At 37.7% G+C, this 18,461-nt stretch overlaps 1 protein-coding gene across 2 annotated transcripts in view; it reads left to right on the top strand.

The window, feature by feature from the left end:
• SCAPER (S-phase cyclin A associated protein in the ER) overlaps positions 1–18,461 on the top strand; it is a 115,741-nt gene that overhangs the window by 89,563 nt on the left and 7,717 nt on the right. For both annotated transcript variants that reach the window (XM_053464558.1, XM_053464557.1), the window contains exons 24-29: positions 401–524; positions 4,557–4,786; positions 4,966–5,121; positions 6,552–6,786; positions 8,032–8,181; positions 17,993–18,184. In XM_053464558.1, coding sequence (XP_053320533.1) covers positions 401–524; positions 4,557–4,786; positions 4,966–5,121; positions 6,552–6,786; positions 8,032–8,181; positions 17,993–18,184 — 1,087 coding nt within the window. The remainder of the gene's footprint in view (positions 1–400; positions 525–4,556; positions 4,787–4,965; positions 5,122–6,551; positions 6,787–8,031; positions 8,182–17,992; positions 18,185–18,461) is intronic.

The following is an 18,461-nucleotide window of genomic DNA, read 5'->3' as shown; positions in this document are numbered from 1 at the left end:
TCATTTTACACTTGAAATCTCAGGAACCTAACCCTAAAACGAGTAATACCCTTATTAAAAAAGCAAAAATACAATTTGGGGTCTAGACTGCACCCCAACATATTTCTAACTTGGCAAAAGAGAGGATTTAAAATTGTATAAAACAGATGTTACACAATGTAACAAATGTACATATGTTATAAATTTGGTGTATTGGCAGCATGGGATAAGGTTCAACTACCCGGCTGATGGTCTGTAGATCTGTTGAGGGGATATCAGTGAAGTTACATTACGTTACAGATTTGATTTGGTGGTGTCGTGTACTGTATATGTCCCATGCGGCCAGTGGTTAGTCACCCCATGCCTCTTCTATTTTGTGTCATCTCTGGATAAACCAAACAGCCTATTTTTTGTTTTGCAGATCTCTTTGCAGCGCTGTAAATATCTACACTTTGAGCTGCAGTAACTGCCCAGAGAATTGCACGTATGTCCTGCTCAGCAGCAAAATCACGTTTCTGCTTGAACTTTTGATACAGCAGCTAGCGGTAAGTCGGGAAGAGTTAGTAGGGATATAAACAGGGGGTCTGTTGGATTGTTGCGACTCTGCAGTAATAAAGAAACGGGTTAAGCAAATGGTGGCTTTTCTGCAAATAAAAAAATCACAGTTTTATGTTATATGACAACAACATTCTACAGAAATCATATGTATTGGTGTGATAAGCTATACAATACAGTGATTGTTCTACATTTCCCTTAAAAGAACTTGCAGTGAGCTTAAAATGTTGTTCACCTTTTTAAATAGACTTTTATCCGGCAAATGTATTTCTCCATATATACAAAAAGTAGTCTAACTAAAGGACACCTGAACACTGTCTGCTGTGATCCTTATTTACAAACCTTACTGAATATTTCATTTCATATTTCATTCCTAATTCATCAGGACTTCATTATCATAAGAAATTCAGATATTGCATTTGTCTTAAAACGTGGTGTTCAAATCTGTCCCCGAGCCAAGCAGTTTTGTTAATTGAAAAGTTATGTATGTGCTTTGAATAATTTATATTACATTGTTTGATTAAGGCGGAATTCGGACTGTTTGGGGACATTTCCATTTTAATGTCTGTGCATGTTTAGATGGGCTCTGTGAAACATTCATTACATTTTAGTGTAAAGAGCTTTTGATAGTCTTTGGCATGTATATATAGCACGGTCATATTTTACTTTTGGAGAAAAAGTAGGACAAAGGTACGCTTACAATATTTCAATAAGATCTTAATGAGTAGGGAGTTCCAGATTAGCAATAAACTTTTGGGAGCTGTTCCTGCACTGACCTGGTGTCTGCCGAGACTGTTCTGTGCAAATCGCTAAACTTCTACTCCTCCATACGGAAATAAACCTGCTTGGAACATTGCTTGATTTTTTTCTTTGAATAGTAGATTGTACTGCATTTCAAGCTCACAAGAGAGGACCCTCTTCATCCTATGCGCCAGCATATCGTAACATGTGTTAATGTTATTGTCGGTTTTGTATATTGTCTGTTATGTGCTCCTGTGATCTTTTTTTTAATGCAGACGGTTACATTAGAATGAATGCTTCAAAATTAGATTCAAAGTCCATTGATACCTTCTTAAGGACTTTCCATCTTGATAATGCTGGCTGGATGGGGTTGGACACTAGTCAGATTAGGCAGGTGCCTAGAGCCCATATTTTCAGAACTAACGGGGGATTAACAGTTCCCACTCGTGATGGTTATATCCAAGCCTGTCTTTTCCACCATGTCACTGACATTTTATGCCTATTCTCCTTCTCTATTCTCCTTCTTTTGTATTATTCAATGCAACCTGCATGCTTATGGGTCATGAGAAGTTTTTAATGACTTAGAACAATGTATAAAATTAAAGCAAAAATCAGACATATGTGTTACTGCAATTAAAAGTTGCAGGTTTGATTTGTTGATCTCTGTAGAATGCATTCTATTATCTAGCGTTCCTACTTTTTAAAATGTATTTTTTTAAAGTAATCCACTTCTATACAACATGGTATATATACTTTATACAGCTGATTGCATATTGCTGTACAGAGGTAGGCTTACCCTAAAATAATAGAAACCAGGTTCATTTATTTAGGACGGAGGGATTATGGTGCAGTTTAATGTAGTAGTACAACTGGGTCTATTGTATGTCTTTATACCCGTTTGGAACTTGAGGTGAGCATTAAATAAAAGTGCCAGTTCGAATTTGTAGATCTGCTGTGACCGCTGTCCAGTGGGTTTTCAGGACGTTAAGACACATTGCGTGTTGGAGATAGCAGAAGCTTGCTTGGCACATTAAAGGAAATCTCCACAAGATGCAAAAATCAGTTTACCTACTCTCTGTGTACTTAGTGCTAATTTACTCTAAAGCTGAAACTTTGACCTATATATCACCTGAAGAGCAAGTCTGAGAAATTCCACTGTTAAAATAAAGTGACGTTCTCTAAGCTTTGTTCCTGAAAGCTTGCTCTTTAGCAAGGGATTTTCTGATGAGCTGAAGAAAGATTTCCTCCTGCACTGCGGATGTTTTAAAGCTCTTGTTTTTATATAAATTCTCCCCGGGGCTATGGCCACAGACAGTATTGGAACAGAAATACATATTCTGTTAAAGCTGGGAGACTGGGATGCCACGGTTATCCTGCTGTTGTATCCACCCAAGTTTAACACTTTCTCTGCTGTGTATTCTAATAACCCAATGTATCTTACCATTCAGTCATAGGTACTTAGTCCCACTGTCTATAAATATATAAGCAGACCCTAATAAATATAAACAGACACTTATCAAAAGAGTCATTCTGGACGTCAGGGCGCCAAAATGTAATTATTAGAAACCAGTGGCCTGTTCCTGCGCCATCTTTAACACTTTGCCACAAAATGACAAGGCTTCTAATTAGTACAACACCCTCCTGTATTCCTTGACGTTCTGTCTGTAAATTATGTAATCTTCATCAGTGAAACGTTCTCCTGAGAGATTAAGCCAAATTCATTCTACTGTGTGTTACAATGCTCCAAAACTAGAGATTTTTATAGCAGACTGATTAATAATAAGAATCAGGCAGATTATTCATTGTTATTAATTAAAGTATGGTGTGTCTTACAGTTCAGGAGTCACGTGGAAGATTGGCCTTTATACCAGATTTTTTTAATTATTATTATTTCTATATCCATTATAGCCCACTAGTCACATTTTGAATCATCTATTTTTGCACTCAACGGTTACACGTCATACCCCACCATGAGCTTTACATCACAATTACTGACAACGTCATTGAAACCAATTGAGGGAGACATGGCAAGATGACACCTTGTCGCTTGTATGTAAAGTTAACATCACTTCTTCTGAGTGAGTGGGTAATCTGATGTCGCCCTCTTTATTGAGGTGTAACTTTTCTGTCATTTTGAATCTGATGACTAATGAATGTGGGTACGGTTGAATTAACTGCACGTGTAACATTGTTCCCATCTACCCAATAATTGTTTCGTGTGTGATTTTCACCGTGGTTTAGGTTAACGGTAATCCTTCTATTGAAAGTACAGACGTGTAAGAGGGTTTTGTGACTGCACCATCCTGATATTACAAGTAATAGTGCTTCTGGTCATGTAAACCCTTAAAAGAAACATGAAAGGCCAAGACATGTCTGTATGTGTTCTGTGCACCTTGTTGTAACGTGTCCATTCATGCAGGCATGTACTGCAGGAACATCGGGCATCGCAGACAATAGATTTATTATACAGATTCCTTGCCTTGAATTTCTAACCTTTTAATCACTTCAGAAGACGCTGCTCCATTGTTCAGACCCCTCTTTCCTGCAGAAAGCATGCACTAACTTAATAAAAGCCAAAGGAGGCTGTTTTATTGATAAGCCGAAAAAAAGTTTTTATTCTTTCGAGTACGACTGCGGGGATGAGCCTCAAGTGTCTTTGCATAGGTCCGTCTTGGTTTTTTATTGAGTGGTTTCACTGATTAAATTTAGTTAAATGTGTTTTTACATGACATCAACTCTACCTAAACAATACTTTTAAATTGAATTATACTTTAATTAATTTACATATTTAATATTTGAAAGTGTGGGACCTCGATCTCTACAAACAGTAGATACTACAGTATTAACCAGACTAGCTCGGTGTCACGTACACATTTTTGTGACTTGTTAAAACAGTATTGAGCTCTGATCCTGTTACACCCATCACTTTAGACGTGGAACCATCGGGCGCTGTGCCGTGGTAAAGTACACCCGCTAAACGTTAATGTGCATCTGGGTTTTTAGTAATCATTTTTCAGATTTTGGCACATGGGTCTGGGTTTTAATTGCCTACTAGGGAGTTTTAGACGAATTGTTGAATAAACCCCTTGTTTCCTTTTTACCTCTTTAATGCCATGAAATATGTCAGTTTTTACATGCATGGTACTGTTACTGGATTAAATGGAGTTCGCAAACCCATACACAAGAACATACTGAGTTTATTATGAAATGTGAGCTAATTCTTGCTATAGATGTCAACCCCCCGGTAATACACTTATTCAATACATTGTTCTGTTTAACAGTTATTTGTCCCAGACGAAGACAAGACCATCTCAGGAAGGAGTGTTAACAGGCAGGTCTTTGACAGCTTGACCACAGGACTCCTACATTTATGTTCTCGGATCTTTACGTTCCTAACATGCAACTCCTCATCAGGAAATGACAAAACAGGCAATACCAACCTAAAACTGGAAACCAAGAGTAAAGGGTCATCAACCGACTCCGTTAACAGTCGTGTTCAAGACATCATTAGGTATTTGCACATTTGTTGCATGTATATTGTTACTGAATTGGTTGTGTTCTGGTGTATGCAGTATGCTGTGTGCATAGACATTTATGTACCTCCCAAGATATATTTGTGGATTTTATTTTATAATGACTTCATTATATAATAACTAAATTGCTGTCAATCCTATTTCTTCTCCTTTCCAGTTACACTGTGAATATTGGGCTGGTTGACAAGCTTTGTGGCTGCTTTCTCTCCATACAAGGTCCGCTTGATGAGAACCCCAAAGTGTCTGCGTTTCTGCAGTCAGCCGCTGCTCTGTTGCAAGAACTGTGCAGACTATGTATGTCTGTAACTAGAAGGTATGGGAAATATAGTAAACTGATCCCAGAATGCTTCTGAATGTTTGGATCCGATACTTCTTACTGTAAATTTAGTGAATGCAATGGATATTGTCCTGCTTATGTGACAACATCTGCTGTCAAAATAATGATATTTGTTTTTTTCCTTAACATTTTGTAATTATAGTGCCATTTAGTTATGGACATACAGCAAATGTCACATCTTTAAAGGGAAACTGAGCTTCCATATTTAAACTTCTGCTTGATCTGTGTGCTTTTCCATGTGTGGTACATCTTGCACACCCATCTGTGGTGAAAACCTAGAAATGAAATGTCCTATTTTGTTCATTAATGCAATACATACACTGCATACAAACTAAAACAACATTGAATCAGACTACTTTTCATTCTCAGTGTTATGTTGGGACTTCTGAATATGTCCTTTGACTTTGATATTATAAAACTTGAGAATATGTATAATTAAAGCAGACATCTCAAACCAAGTGGAGTCAGTGGGAACCTCGGCAGGATGCTAGCAGCCCTTACATGTAAACACAGCTTCAGTGACCCTGCTAGAAACATGATGAATGTCTGAGCTATTCGAGATCTGTGGTTACAGTACCAAACTCGGCCTCAAATATGGCATGTAAAGAAAAATATCAAATAATAGAGAAAACGGGGAAGGGGGTTGAGGAGGTTAACATGGTTTTATTCAAGTGCATGATTAAAGCATGCTTTAATAGTTAAATGGTGATGTTTGATTGTTCGGCAGGATGCATTATTTCTTGTCTGAGCTATACCATCATTTGATCTGTCAGTCATAGGGATGGCAAGAAGCCTTTATGTGTAATAAGAAGCCAATGGGCCATGGACTTTTAGGGGCTATCTGCTACATACTTTTACAGGGGTAGCTCAGCCCTTATTGCAGTAGATGTTCACTATTGGCAATGTATAGTGTAGTCAGCATGTTATAATGCTTCCCTTAACCACAACTTCAGCTTCAAAAGCCTACAATTCAACACTCGCATATATGCACATATCAGAGCTAATTCCTTTGTGCAGTCACTATGACTTGTACCTGGTAAAATAAGGTTAGATTAAATTATAAACCCTTGGGTACGTATTATTGGCGGAGGATATATGAACTACTAGCAAAATCTAGAGGCTCCGGTTATACTGGACAACAAAATGGGTCACAGGGAAAGATTATAGGTGTTGCTGGCTACAGAGGGAGGTTAAAGGAAGCTATTAGGAGAATGTACTTGTAGCTATGAATTTTAAGAAGGTTATATGGATTAGAGTCTGTTGTCATGGGCAGTGGTTATTAGAACAGCATTACATCGAGACGCCTGTTAGAAGACAGAATGCATATGGACCACAATAGAAATCTTGTGTCTTATTTCAGTTGTCCCACTGCCACCTCTTAACTAGCTGTTTTGTTTTGTAAGCAGATCTAGTGACATATTTGAAGCATGCGCAGATACTACGGGGCTGTCAGCCTCACTCCAGACCTCAGATCTTGTCGGTGTCCTGCACATGTTGTACTGTACCCTGTTCCATAGCACAACCTCCGATCCTAGTGTTTCCAGCTCCAAAGAGACATATGACCAGAACACCATCCAAGTGGCATCTCACAGTTTACGATTCCTCAACAGCTTTGCCATGCTAGACCTTCAGGCATTCCAGGTACATGATTAACCGAGATTTTAATGCTGACGTCTCCGCGAAGGGAGTCATACAGTGTGATATGCTTGCAATGGAAATATGGTGGCCGGGCTACATGTGACTATATATATATTTGAAGTTCTAGTAAATGTGCAGGATACAACTTACCAGTAAAGGTTACGGGATCTTAACAGGTATAGCTTGGAAAAAAAGACGAGACGGGGGATATGATAGAAACATTTCAATACATAAAGGGAATCAACATAGAAGAGTATATTTAAAAGAAAGCATAATCTAACATTAGAGGGGCAAAGGTTTAAAGGCAATATCAGGAAATATTTCCTTACCGATAGGGTAGTGGATGTATGGAATATCCTTCCAGCAGAAGTGGTAATACGGTGAAAAAGTTTAAGCATAAGGCTATCCTAGATAAAAGATAAGGCCACTGACCAAGGAAAGTATTCAGTAATTGGTCAGATTGGATGGGCCGAATGATTATCTGCCGGCACATTCTATGTTTCTACAGTATGTCTCCATTGTGGAGCTGCCAGTGGTTAAAGTGATTTTAGAGATAACCTTCAGTCAGGACCAATCGACTTGTGTACTCCGTATCTCCTAATTACTGGCTGTTCCAAAATAAAAAATATACCACTATTCATTTTTCACCATTAATACTCAGAGGAAAATGATGTGACATATAGATGGCAGAAAAAGTGCTTTGTCACCTTTTTTTCACCTCTTTCACTATATCTCCCTGGTCCTGGAGAGGATTTGGGGTGATTATATGTTAAATACCGCTTGCATTTTGTTATATGCCCTCCGTTTGGGGTTACCGTGTGGCTATGTGTGGTTGCTCTGAAATATAGCATTTCCCGTACATAGAAATGTGCTGGGTCTTCCATTTTTACATTAAATCACTTTCAGCGGTCAGTAGGTTATACGTTTGACAAGTATGACAGGATATTTAAGGCTACTGAGTCCCAAATTTACATAAATATGAACTGTCTTGTAGTGAAGCCAGATCCCGTTGCACTCACAAGTATCTGATTCCAGCGTTCAACATACATATTTATACAGATTTTCTTGACCCCTGTAATATAGGAATACAAATTAAATCACTTTTCCGCTGTCAGTTTGCTTGCCATTTAATTGGTTATAGCAATTTGAATGGGTGTTTTGCAATGCCCAGATAAAGCTACAGGGCATACTATCCATTGGATTTAGAGATTCTCCCATCCTCATAACAATAAAAGTTTTCTTTCCTAGTCTGTCGTAGGTGCGGAGGGCCTTTCTCTTGCTTTCCGGCACGTGATCAGTTCCCTTCTCTGGTTTTGCTGTCAGTACACCTGTGAGGATCTTCTTCATGAAATCATTGTGTGCGTTGGATACTTCACAGTTAATCATTCTGATAATCAGGTGAGAGAAGGCATAGGAGCCCTGCTACCATGCGCCACAAAATGACGGAGCCAGTTTTTTCTTAAATAAGTGTTTTCCTGGCCCTTGTGTGAAACAAAAGGGTTAAAAGCTGAACAGCCATATTAATTTTCAGATAGGTGGTAACACAATTCCAGATGCTAAGTGCACCGAGCCTGTAAGTAACGTGCTGATAATGGAAATCTTTCTCATAAACGTCATATAATCTGATTTCCACACAATTTCCTAGCTGTGCCGTGTCTGGGTCTGCCATTTAGTGCTACTTCAGACAGCTTGTTAGTCTCTTGTGTTTTCTTAATACTCCGTTTTTCTGAGCTTCCTTAAGGGAAAGGGGGTTACTCTGCACCCAGAACAACAACAACACATAGCTATGGGAGGCAGTCAGGTAAAAGTACAAGTAAACTCACTGCAAAGACCATTGCTAAAGCTGGACAAGAGCTGTTGATTTATTACTCACTCTGTCATTAATGGTGTGCCTATAGAAGTGTTTGAATTAGATTTCTAAATGACATCCTAGAAATGTGCAATCCTATGAAAACTATAGCACTATTAATGGAATCTGAAATATGTCCGGATTCATAAAAAACTGCGCAATTTGTTGAAATTATGCATGTATTTTTTTGTTCCTATGCAATCACTGTCATGGTTTCATTTTTTCCCCCATTGTATTTTACGGTTAGAGGTAAGTGGCAGCTATAGAATGTTTACTAATAGCAGATTCAGCAATTAAAGTAGATGTTTGACCTTTAGGGATTCGCCTCTTTAATTTTGTTTTCAGAGTTGTATTTTTAAAATATATCTTTATTTTTCTGAACATGTAATATGTTTTAGAACAGCCAGCCATACCTTGTGTTTAATGCGAAATTTCCTGTGAAACCTATCCACTGTGTATGTTTTCACGCTAAATTGGTTATGGCCACTTAGTTACATTACTTTTAAAACCATTAATATATGAATTATAAACCCATTTACACATTACAAATAGGCTACTCCAATATATAGATTATATAGATCGGGGCAGCACAGCTCCATTCCTCGAGGGTTGCAGACAGGCCTGGGATCTGATATTGAGATGCCTAAACTCAAGCTGGAATATCAAAACATTGTGGTCCTTGATGACAACGAGGTCTCATAGAAACCCCTTGTATGAAGGCACCACTCTTTGCAGCTTCTTAAAATAACAGGGAATCTGTGGAAGAAAAATAATGGGTTTGCTAAACCAGCCCATCAGAATATATGTAACTAATATTTATGTAATATACCTAGTTTTTGCAACGGAGATTTCCAACAAACAGTTTGGGCATTAATGCTGCTTATGTATAGAAAAGCTTTGGCCGGCACGGGTAGATAGGTGACTCTTTTTCAGGTGCAAAAGTAGGCATAAATATTACATTTCTTATAAACTACAGATACTCAATGCTCCTCCAATCGCCCTAGACAATTTTCATATGGAGTGCAAGCACTACCAACAGCTGATACCCTTACTCAGTTCCCACTTCAGATTCGGTCTCTATCTAGTTTTTCTACAAAAGAAAATTTGGAGCATTCATTGCTGAAAAGGCACATTTGTGTGACCTCCGATGCGCAGCATCCTCGTGGTGACACCGTGCTGATCAAACACGCCAGATTGTTTATACTGGGGCAGAGAAATAACAGACGCAACTTTAAAGAGGGAACACCAGTGTCAAGAGAATTTTTTTATCCTTGTTATAAATAATCTGTTACAAATGTTGTTGATAAAGAGCCAAGAGCTCAGTCGCCGGCTTAAAACGCTTGAGAGGGATTTTTCTGTCTGCAGCACAAGAGACCCATCAGGAACCCTCATCTGCAGCTGGGAGAGTGCATATTGGGTTGTCGCTTTACTGTATATGGATTTTAATCGCAAATTGTTAGTCTCGAGTACAAGAAGAATGAGACAGAGCCCCTGCAGCAAGGAGCCTAGCAGTGAAATCCCTGGTGTCTGCTGTCTAGGGACGCTACATGAATGGGGAGTCTGGGGAGATGTGAGAGGGTCATCAGCTGTAATTGAAGACAGAGATGTTCAAGGGATTTCATCATGCCACCAAGTTTTCAATCTGTAGCCAAAGGATAAGCGGTTATTGTTCCCAGGCTCTATTGGAGGCTATTTAGGGTTGTCAGCAAAAAAAACTGCATACCACGATCTCAAGGATTTTCCCTTACAGCCGTATTGGCAGAGAAGAGAGGTAGAATTCAGATATCGGTCGCTGATCGGGAAAATAATGAAAGCTACTTGTCTGCTTTAAAGTAGAGCAATAACGCTGTAGATACCTACAATGTTTTATAAGCATTCGACTCAATTTAAGTGTAATCTTGTATATAAACTAAGCAAACCCATAAACACTGCTGTCTCTTAGCATCATGGAACAAATAAGAAATGAACACTTTTAGCCAGAATATCGAAGATATGGCATATTTAGGCTCTTAAAGACATCGCTAAGAAACCTGAGCTTTATACAAATGACGTTGTAGTGGCTTGAAAATGGCATGGCAGTAGTACGCTCCCCCAAAAATATATAGTGAGAACTACCTTGTATAATCTCTGTCTGTAATATGTAAAAAAAAACCTTGTCTATTCACAAAGATGGCTGCACTGAAAATCATCTTCCTACACCTCCCATTGCACCTTCTTTCATGCTTCACAGACCAATGAGGGGATGCCTGCTTCCGTAACATAGTTCCCGACTCATTACCCATCAAAAGCTTTTCTGAGAGAGCTTTGTGCAGGGATTTAGGAGTGAAGAGGGGGATTTAGCAAGGCCAGAGGCATATCGAGTAGAATAGTCTGAATGGTGCACTTAGCAAGGAATGTGCTACTGTTGTACTGAATCTCCAACCTAAATCCCAAACATCTCAGAACAACAGCTAATGATGTGTCTAATTATAATGACATCAACTGTTAGCCCTACATCTGTCTCTTGTGGGATTTAGTGGAACTGCCCTTTTGGTGAAAACTCAGACCCCCACTGGGTTATACGAGATAACAAGCAGTAGTCTTTTCAGAATGATCTGCGTAGTTCTGAATCTTATACCTCCTGCAGAACAGTATTTGTACTTTGTGGGTAATTCATACATGTACTAAATGAAACTAAACGTATCATGTCTTAATTGATCGGTTCTGTAGAGAATGTATATAGAAGATCAGGTTTTAACTGAAGGTGGAACATTTCTTGTCTACTTTCTTCCTTGTAGCTGTCACATTTCTAGTCCTTATTTCCATTCTGTTATCTCTATATTTCCCACTTTCTGTAATTTCTAGTTCTTCTCCAGCTGTCACTTCTCCTTATCATGTTATTGCTTTAACCCTTGCCACAACCTCCCCCCATTCTCAATATCACATCCAGCACTATTAACCTGTGCTAGTAATGGTTCCCCACCCCGGTTGTTGAGAACTTTACTCTTTAGGGTCCCGGATAATATTGATGACATACCTTTGGATACATGCCACTTCATGTACAAATTGTAATAGTGTTTTTGAAAGGGTTATATAAATGAGATCAATGAGACGCAGTGAAACATTTCATACTAATTTTTGTTACGTTTTTGTTAAAAAAAAAATCTGCCATAACATGGGCTATAAAATGTTGTACATTTGCAGAACTTCATCAGATGTATATTTTCTTTATTCTGGGTCACCTATCACAAAGGTTACTTTTTAATATCTATATGCATATATCCAGACACAAACTGTGTCCCAATAGCCTTACTTATTACAGGGGCAGCTTTATGCATCCGCACACAGACCCCTATAGGAAAAGGCTGAGAATATACTAAAACCCTGGGAAATAAGGAGTTCTGACTTTTTATCAGCATTTCAACAAGGTGTCTTTCTGGATTCCTTCTGCCAAATGAGATTCTGTATGCATTTGATATTAACCTGATGATACATGGAACATCCAGTTTTCTTAATATAACAATTTCTTGTTTTACTAATAAGAATCATTTGTTTGAATATCAGGTCTGTCCTGTGTTATCTGGGTCTGGTCTGCAAGTGGTTAATTCCCTTCCTCACCTACGACATAATGGATGATGTCACAAGCTCTTGTCTCCCTCAATTACCTGCTGCTGTAGTTGTGTATAGCATACAGAGTTACCAAGAGGTGTTAACTATTTAATCCTTATTACCTGCCCTTTGTTACTTGTCAGAGGGAAGAAGTGTTCTGGAACGAGAGGTATCACATACCAAATATTATGTTTCCAGGACAGATACTTTCAATGTTTTATTTATAATTATGGGGAATTCACATGTGTCCAGAAATAGAACCTAGCATTGCAAGGCAAAGGGATACCACTGAATGCTGAGCACCACTGGTTGTATACATTCACAAGCGTGCTTATATCCATACAAATGTAGGTATGCATATAAAAGCACTTCTATGCATAAATTAAAAACACATCTATACAATGGTTATACTTACTATACACTGGTTATACAGAATGGTTATACTACCATTACTCAATGTAGATATATAACATAAACACCATCCACCTTATATACATCTTATATACATATGATGAGGTTTATGACCAGTCTGTTCAGTCATTAAGCAGGGATTACCCGCCATTACACTGATTCAGTTACATACTTCCTACCCTATATATCTATACTAACAACAAGAGAGAGAGAGAGGTCATGAATACAGGTGATTGAGATAATGTCTTTGTGTCATTGGTAGCTTAGCAGATGCTAATCACTGAGCTATATCTATCAAGTCGCCAATGTTTTTCTGTGTGTGTGTATATATATATATATATATATGTAAATATGTGTGTATATATATATATATATATATATATATATATATATATATATATATAATGTAAAAGTAGTTACTGTGTAAAAGTAGTGAAGCCAGCACTCACGGTCTTCAATAATGCTTCATTTTTATTTGCAAAACACCAAGAGTGCCAAGAGTGCTGGCTTCACTTCTTTTAGATTATTGTTACTTTGCTATTAGCCAAGCACCGGGCACCATGTTTTTTGAACTAGGAATCTAGTATTTGTCACCTTATTCGTGTTTAGGTAGGAGTGCAGGGCTATTTGTATATATATGTGTATGTATATATATATATATATGTCAGTGACTCTTTATATCAGGCAGAGCTATAATGTGCCGTCCTTCCCGCCTTTCTCCATTAACTAAAAGAAATGGCAGCTGTTAGTTTGTTGATCTTGTCTCTGGTTAAGGTGCATTATGAACTCAGAGTGTGTTCTTAAGGTATTCTTCAAAGCCTCTGAAAACTTGTAAATCTCCCCCAAGTGATGTTGCTTTCTCCACTTCTGCTTTCAATTTGAAGTGGCCGTGCCCTGGGTGTGTTCCTTCAGCATACAGTTTTCTAGCTGAAAATATAAGATTGGGAGCTTGTTCATTGGAAGGGAAGCTAGCTTTGCCAGTTAACACTTTATGTTCTCTCTAACATATATATATATATATATATATATATATGCGCACACACACACACCCATTCCTTGATATCTCTCACCCTCAGATCATTTTATCCATGCCTATGCAATACAAAAAACCTTCATATTGTATTGTACTCTGAATGTTATTGTACTTGCCTCTATGGTAACAGAACTTACTAGTGTTAATGCGAACGCTGAATAATTTAACAGAAATACAGTGCAGTATATATTATAGTTAAAATTATAAGTATATGCCACTTTATCTGCCAGCATCTATTGCATGAATATCTATGAATATCATACGTTGCATGCCCAGATGTTTACATATTTAATTAATTTACTCGGTGCCAGAAATCAGCGCTATATAAGACAAATAGCCAAACAAAACTATTACTAAACAAAGTGAATAATCAGGGTTGCGTTAAAAGGGAAACCGAGCGAAGCATGCAGATCGTGACTGTATTATTGCCCAGCAGTCAATTTCAAATACCCTTTGGGAAAAAAAAGAGTATTTTAATGTTTTTTGGGGTGACTTTGTGATGAAGCTTTATTTACGTTATAATCATCTGATGCTTTCTGAGGCAGAGTTAAGGTTAATATGATCCTCCGTGCCTAGGAGCTGATCTGGCGCCAATCATGAGTCGTGGGTGTCCAGTCTCACAGCCACAGAGCATACACCTAAAAGTCTACCCCTCCCTCCATCAACGTTAATAGGAGATGTTTATCGTGGGCTGATGAAAAGGTTTTCACAAAGCCTGACTAAGTGGCTATGAAATGTTAGGCCTTTTGGGTGAACCATTCACTAATGCTCAGTATAGAAAGCCCCTTGACATTTATTGGTTTAACCCTTACCTACCAGGCACCTGAAATGATCTGTCCCTCACTCTCCTGACTAGCGCAAGCAGCTTTTCATCATCATTCACGTCGCTGCAGAATAAAGAGAACCTGGTGAAGTGTTACACACTCTTGTGTAAATCTGCTATGTGCACAAGGCTACAACTGTTGCACTACTCACTATAGATATAAATAAAAGATAATAATAATTTCACACTGAAATACATGGTCTCTGTTGCAAGGTGCATATCTGCATGTTATTTGAATGCAAACCACTGTACACTAAATTATGAAAAAAGTAGCTCTTTAACTTGTTGGAGCACATTGAGATATTTTTATCATCAGTATCGTTATCCAAAAAAAATAATACTTTTTGTTTTAATTTATTAAAAAGGGTGGCTCTGCCCTGGCTGACCCATTACAGAACCATATCTGCTATTAATGCCATTGTTATTTCATAAAGTTGGTGGTTTTCCTAGCAATATTGTTATGACAACACTTATTTGTCTATGAAGTAGTAGGAAAATAATACCAAGACTTATTTTAAAAAATGCTAAGAAAAATTTCTATGGCTCTTAAATGGCTCGCATCGCTGGCATCCAGCCATTATTATTGATCTTCATGGAAATTTTTTTTTATCCAAAATGGCCTTTACATTTTATCTGTATTTTTACTGTTACTGTTACTTTTACTGTTCACCCACCGAACGGCAAGACATGTTGTGGCTTTTTTTGTAGAATGCCACCAAGCAACATCATCATGAGGTCAAAAATGATTTACATTGTGTTTGTTGCTAGCGTTTGGGCAGTTCTGTTCTTGTGATAATGGACTTCTTTTAATTCTGTCATGTGTCATGGGTTCACCATACTTTGTGAAAATAACACCGCATGGCACTGTGAAATATAGCTGAAAACTAGGCTTTTCTTAACATTTGAAAATATTTGGTTCGCCAAGAACCATTGGGTGGAAATTTTTATTTTGCACTTATTTCCTTAAAGAAAAAAAAAATCCCCCATGGAGAACAGACAAATAGTCACCTGTGCATTCAAGCAGTTTATTTGCTGTTGGATTTTTTGGTGCTCCGTGTGTAATAGGCTTCTACCAGTCTGCACTGAAAATACAAAGAAAACTGGAGTTTTTGAAGATCCTTCCACGGAAGGTTAAAAAGATTTTTTTTTCTGTTTTGTTTTTTTAAAGTAGAAACAGTACCCATCATTTTATGAGTTTGAAAATATCTCATGGACTTTTGACCCGGGATCTTTACCACGCAGCATGTAAGACCAGTGCTTTCATGTAAGAGAAACAGAAACATCATAAATACGTAAGAAGCCATTAAGAGCAGGGATTCCATGTCAATAAAATAATTCAAATAAATAAAACCGACACATATATTTGCTTTGTCAAAAACACATATTTAAACCTGTGGGACATAAAAAGAAAACCAATCGGCATACTTTTTTTTTTTCTTCTTCCCCCATACACAACATACATACAGTATATACGGAACTGGTGCCAGCTAGTCGGACTAGATATTTACATGTTTAATCCGTCTACATTTTGGTTTTTTTCTGGGTTTTTTTCTGTAGCTTTGTGTATACCTCATTTTCCATACATCCAAAACATATAGGTCTGTAAATAACTGCTCATTTACAAATAATAGCCATGCTTGAATATTACTTTAGTTTTTTTTAGCCTGAAGTGTCTTCTCAAACTAAATGATGGAACCACTATTGATTAGTACGAAAATTATTATACTGAATAAATATATTTGCTAAACATTTTCACATTTCGTTTTAACGTATAGTTATTTAACAGTTATCTTTAAATGGTTTCATTCAAACTATTCATATTAGAGCGCCAGAAAAAACAATACAATGGAATATGTAATATGCAGGCTTTTCATCATGTAAGACAGATAATGAATGTAATGATTTGTAATGGAGCCCTTTTTTAAATTATATAAAATATGTTTTGCAGCTGAAACCAATACGGTTTTTATTTTTGCAGATAAACTAGATACAGGTAGCTAATGAAGTAAGTAGATGGCTCTTACATGAAGACAGAAAGACGTGCAAAGAGATACTTTTTGGATGTTTATTTAAAAAGGAATTCTTTGCTGAAATAGATACACGTTGCTTGTTTGCTAGCATGATTTGGCTTTTTATTTCCTATCAAAACACAGCTCTTAACACTTAAAGGTAAATATTATGTCATTCAGTCAACTGTAAACTTTTAGAGTGTGGAACTATGAAGAACGATGTTACATTGTGTTAGTGACTTGTTAGCAATACTTACTCCCTGCCCGACAGTAAAGGGTTAAGTCAACGCCATTCACAGAACTGGACAGCTCTTTATGTCTTTTATCATGTTGGTGGCCAAGGATATATATATATATAAAAAAGATATATATATATATATATAAAATCAGCAGGATAAAACATAACAATAATTTAGGTTGAAAAAAGTCTACCAAGTTCACCCCAAGTAAAGCTGACACTTGTTTTAGTGGTGAAATATATGGTTTTGTAAATGTGCTATTTGGGTTTTCCCTGACTTTTGTTTTTCTTTTTTGTTCATCCAGAATCTGCAAAACCATTGATAAGTAGACATTATTGGAATTTAATCTAAAAATCCCCAATATTTATTTTTGGCACGATTGATGCTGTGCTCGGGGCAATCACTCCCCACAGGGATCAATGTATTTACTTTATATTGATAGCTGTTTAATAAAGGCATTTCTGTGTTATGGGATTGTAAATCATTGAAGATACTGGGTAAAAATGATCACGTACCATCAGTACTTCTTGTTGCTATCAGTTTCAGTCTCAGTATAATGTTTAAAAGAGATGCCGAGCCTGTCCTTTTGGGACCCAGTGCTGAGGATTCCGATGGGGCTGTGTATTAGGTGTAAAACAGAAAGAGCCCATATTTGTAGGATATCTCAAGCTTTCAATCATATTAAAGATGTTGGACTGCAGAATTAAAAAAAGATAAGAGCAAACATCAAGTAATCCACAGCAGCTACAAAATATGTTGGCTTATATTGCTTTATAGATGCATGGCGTCCTTTCGTATTATGTGAACATTTGTGAGAAATATAATTCATTTAAGTGTTAAAAACATCTTCTAACGAGTTAAAATGCGTGGAGCGTGTGAACTGAAACATATCACACCTTCCCTGTAAGATCAGAACCTTTCCTGGCAGTGCCAGAGTTATCCGAAGAAGAGACTTTCTATTTAATCAAAAAACAACATTTCTGTAAGGCAATCGTTTACAGGACAGAGCCCACACACTGTTTTCACTGGTTTCTCTGCCTAACACAATGAGCCACTCAAGGGTTTTTAAACTGTTTCCTACTGAGATGCCAGATTTGTAACAGTGATTCGTATTTCTGCTACTAAGAGTTAAATTCTCATAAAGCAATGTTTTTTGTCTGTGTTGCCAGCACTTACAAGTCCTACTGCTAACACCCTGTAACTCTCTTAAGTCCATTGCGGAAGGCAGTTTCTAATGAGCAATATTAACTCCCACAGGTTACTGTCCAGTCTGGCCGTCACCCAACTGTCCTACAGAAGCTCTGCCAGCTTCCCTTCCAGTACTTCAGCGATTCACGGCTGGTCCGGCTCCTGTTTCCCTCTCTGATCTCCGCCTGCTACAACAACCCTCAGAACAGACTTATTCTGGAGCAGGAGCTAAGCTGTCAACTGCTCGCCACTTTCATTCAGGTACAAGCTGGGAAAGGGAGCAAAACCGGGCCAGATGTGAGAGGTGGGAGGGATTTCAGAAGGGGCTTTGGGGGATAAGGACATGAATCTGGAAGCTAGGAAACAGTGAGTGCCCATCAGAGCTGGAGAAACTCACCCGACCGTGAGTATGTCTATGTACGCTTTCACCTCTCTAGGGCATTAACCTATTTGTAGGATCTCTCATAGGTCAGAACTAATAAGAGAAAAATATAAAAATGCATATATGAAACTGATATTATTTATAAACGTGCAAATC

The sequence above is a fragment of the Spea bombifrons genome, chromosome 4 (genome assembly GCF_027358695.1).
Source record: "Spea bombifrons isolate aSpeBom1 chromosome 4, aSpeBom1.2.pri, whole genome shotgun sequence".
Taxonomy (NCBI): Eukaryota; Metazoa; Chordata; class Amphibia; order Anura; family Pelobatidae; genus Spea; species Spea bombifrons.
Note: the sequence above shows the minus strand (reverse complement) of the source record. Positions and strands in the feature narration are given on the sequence as shown.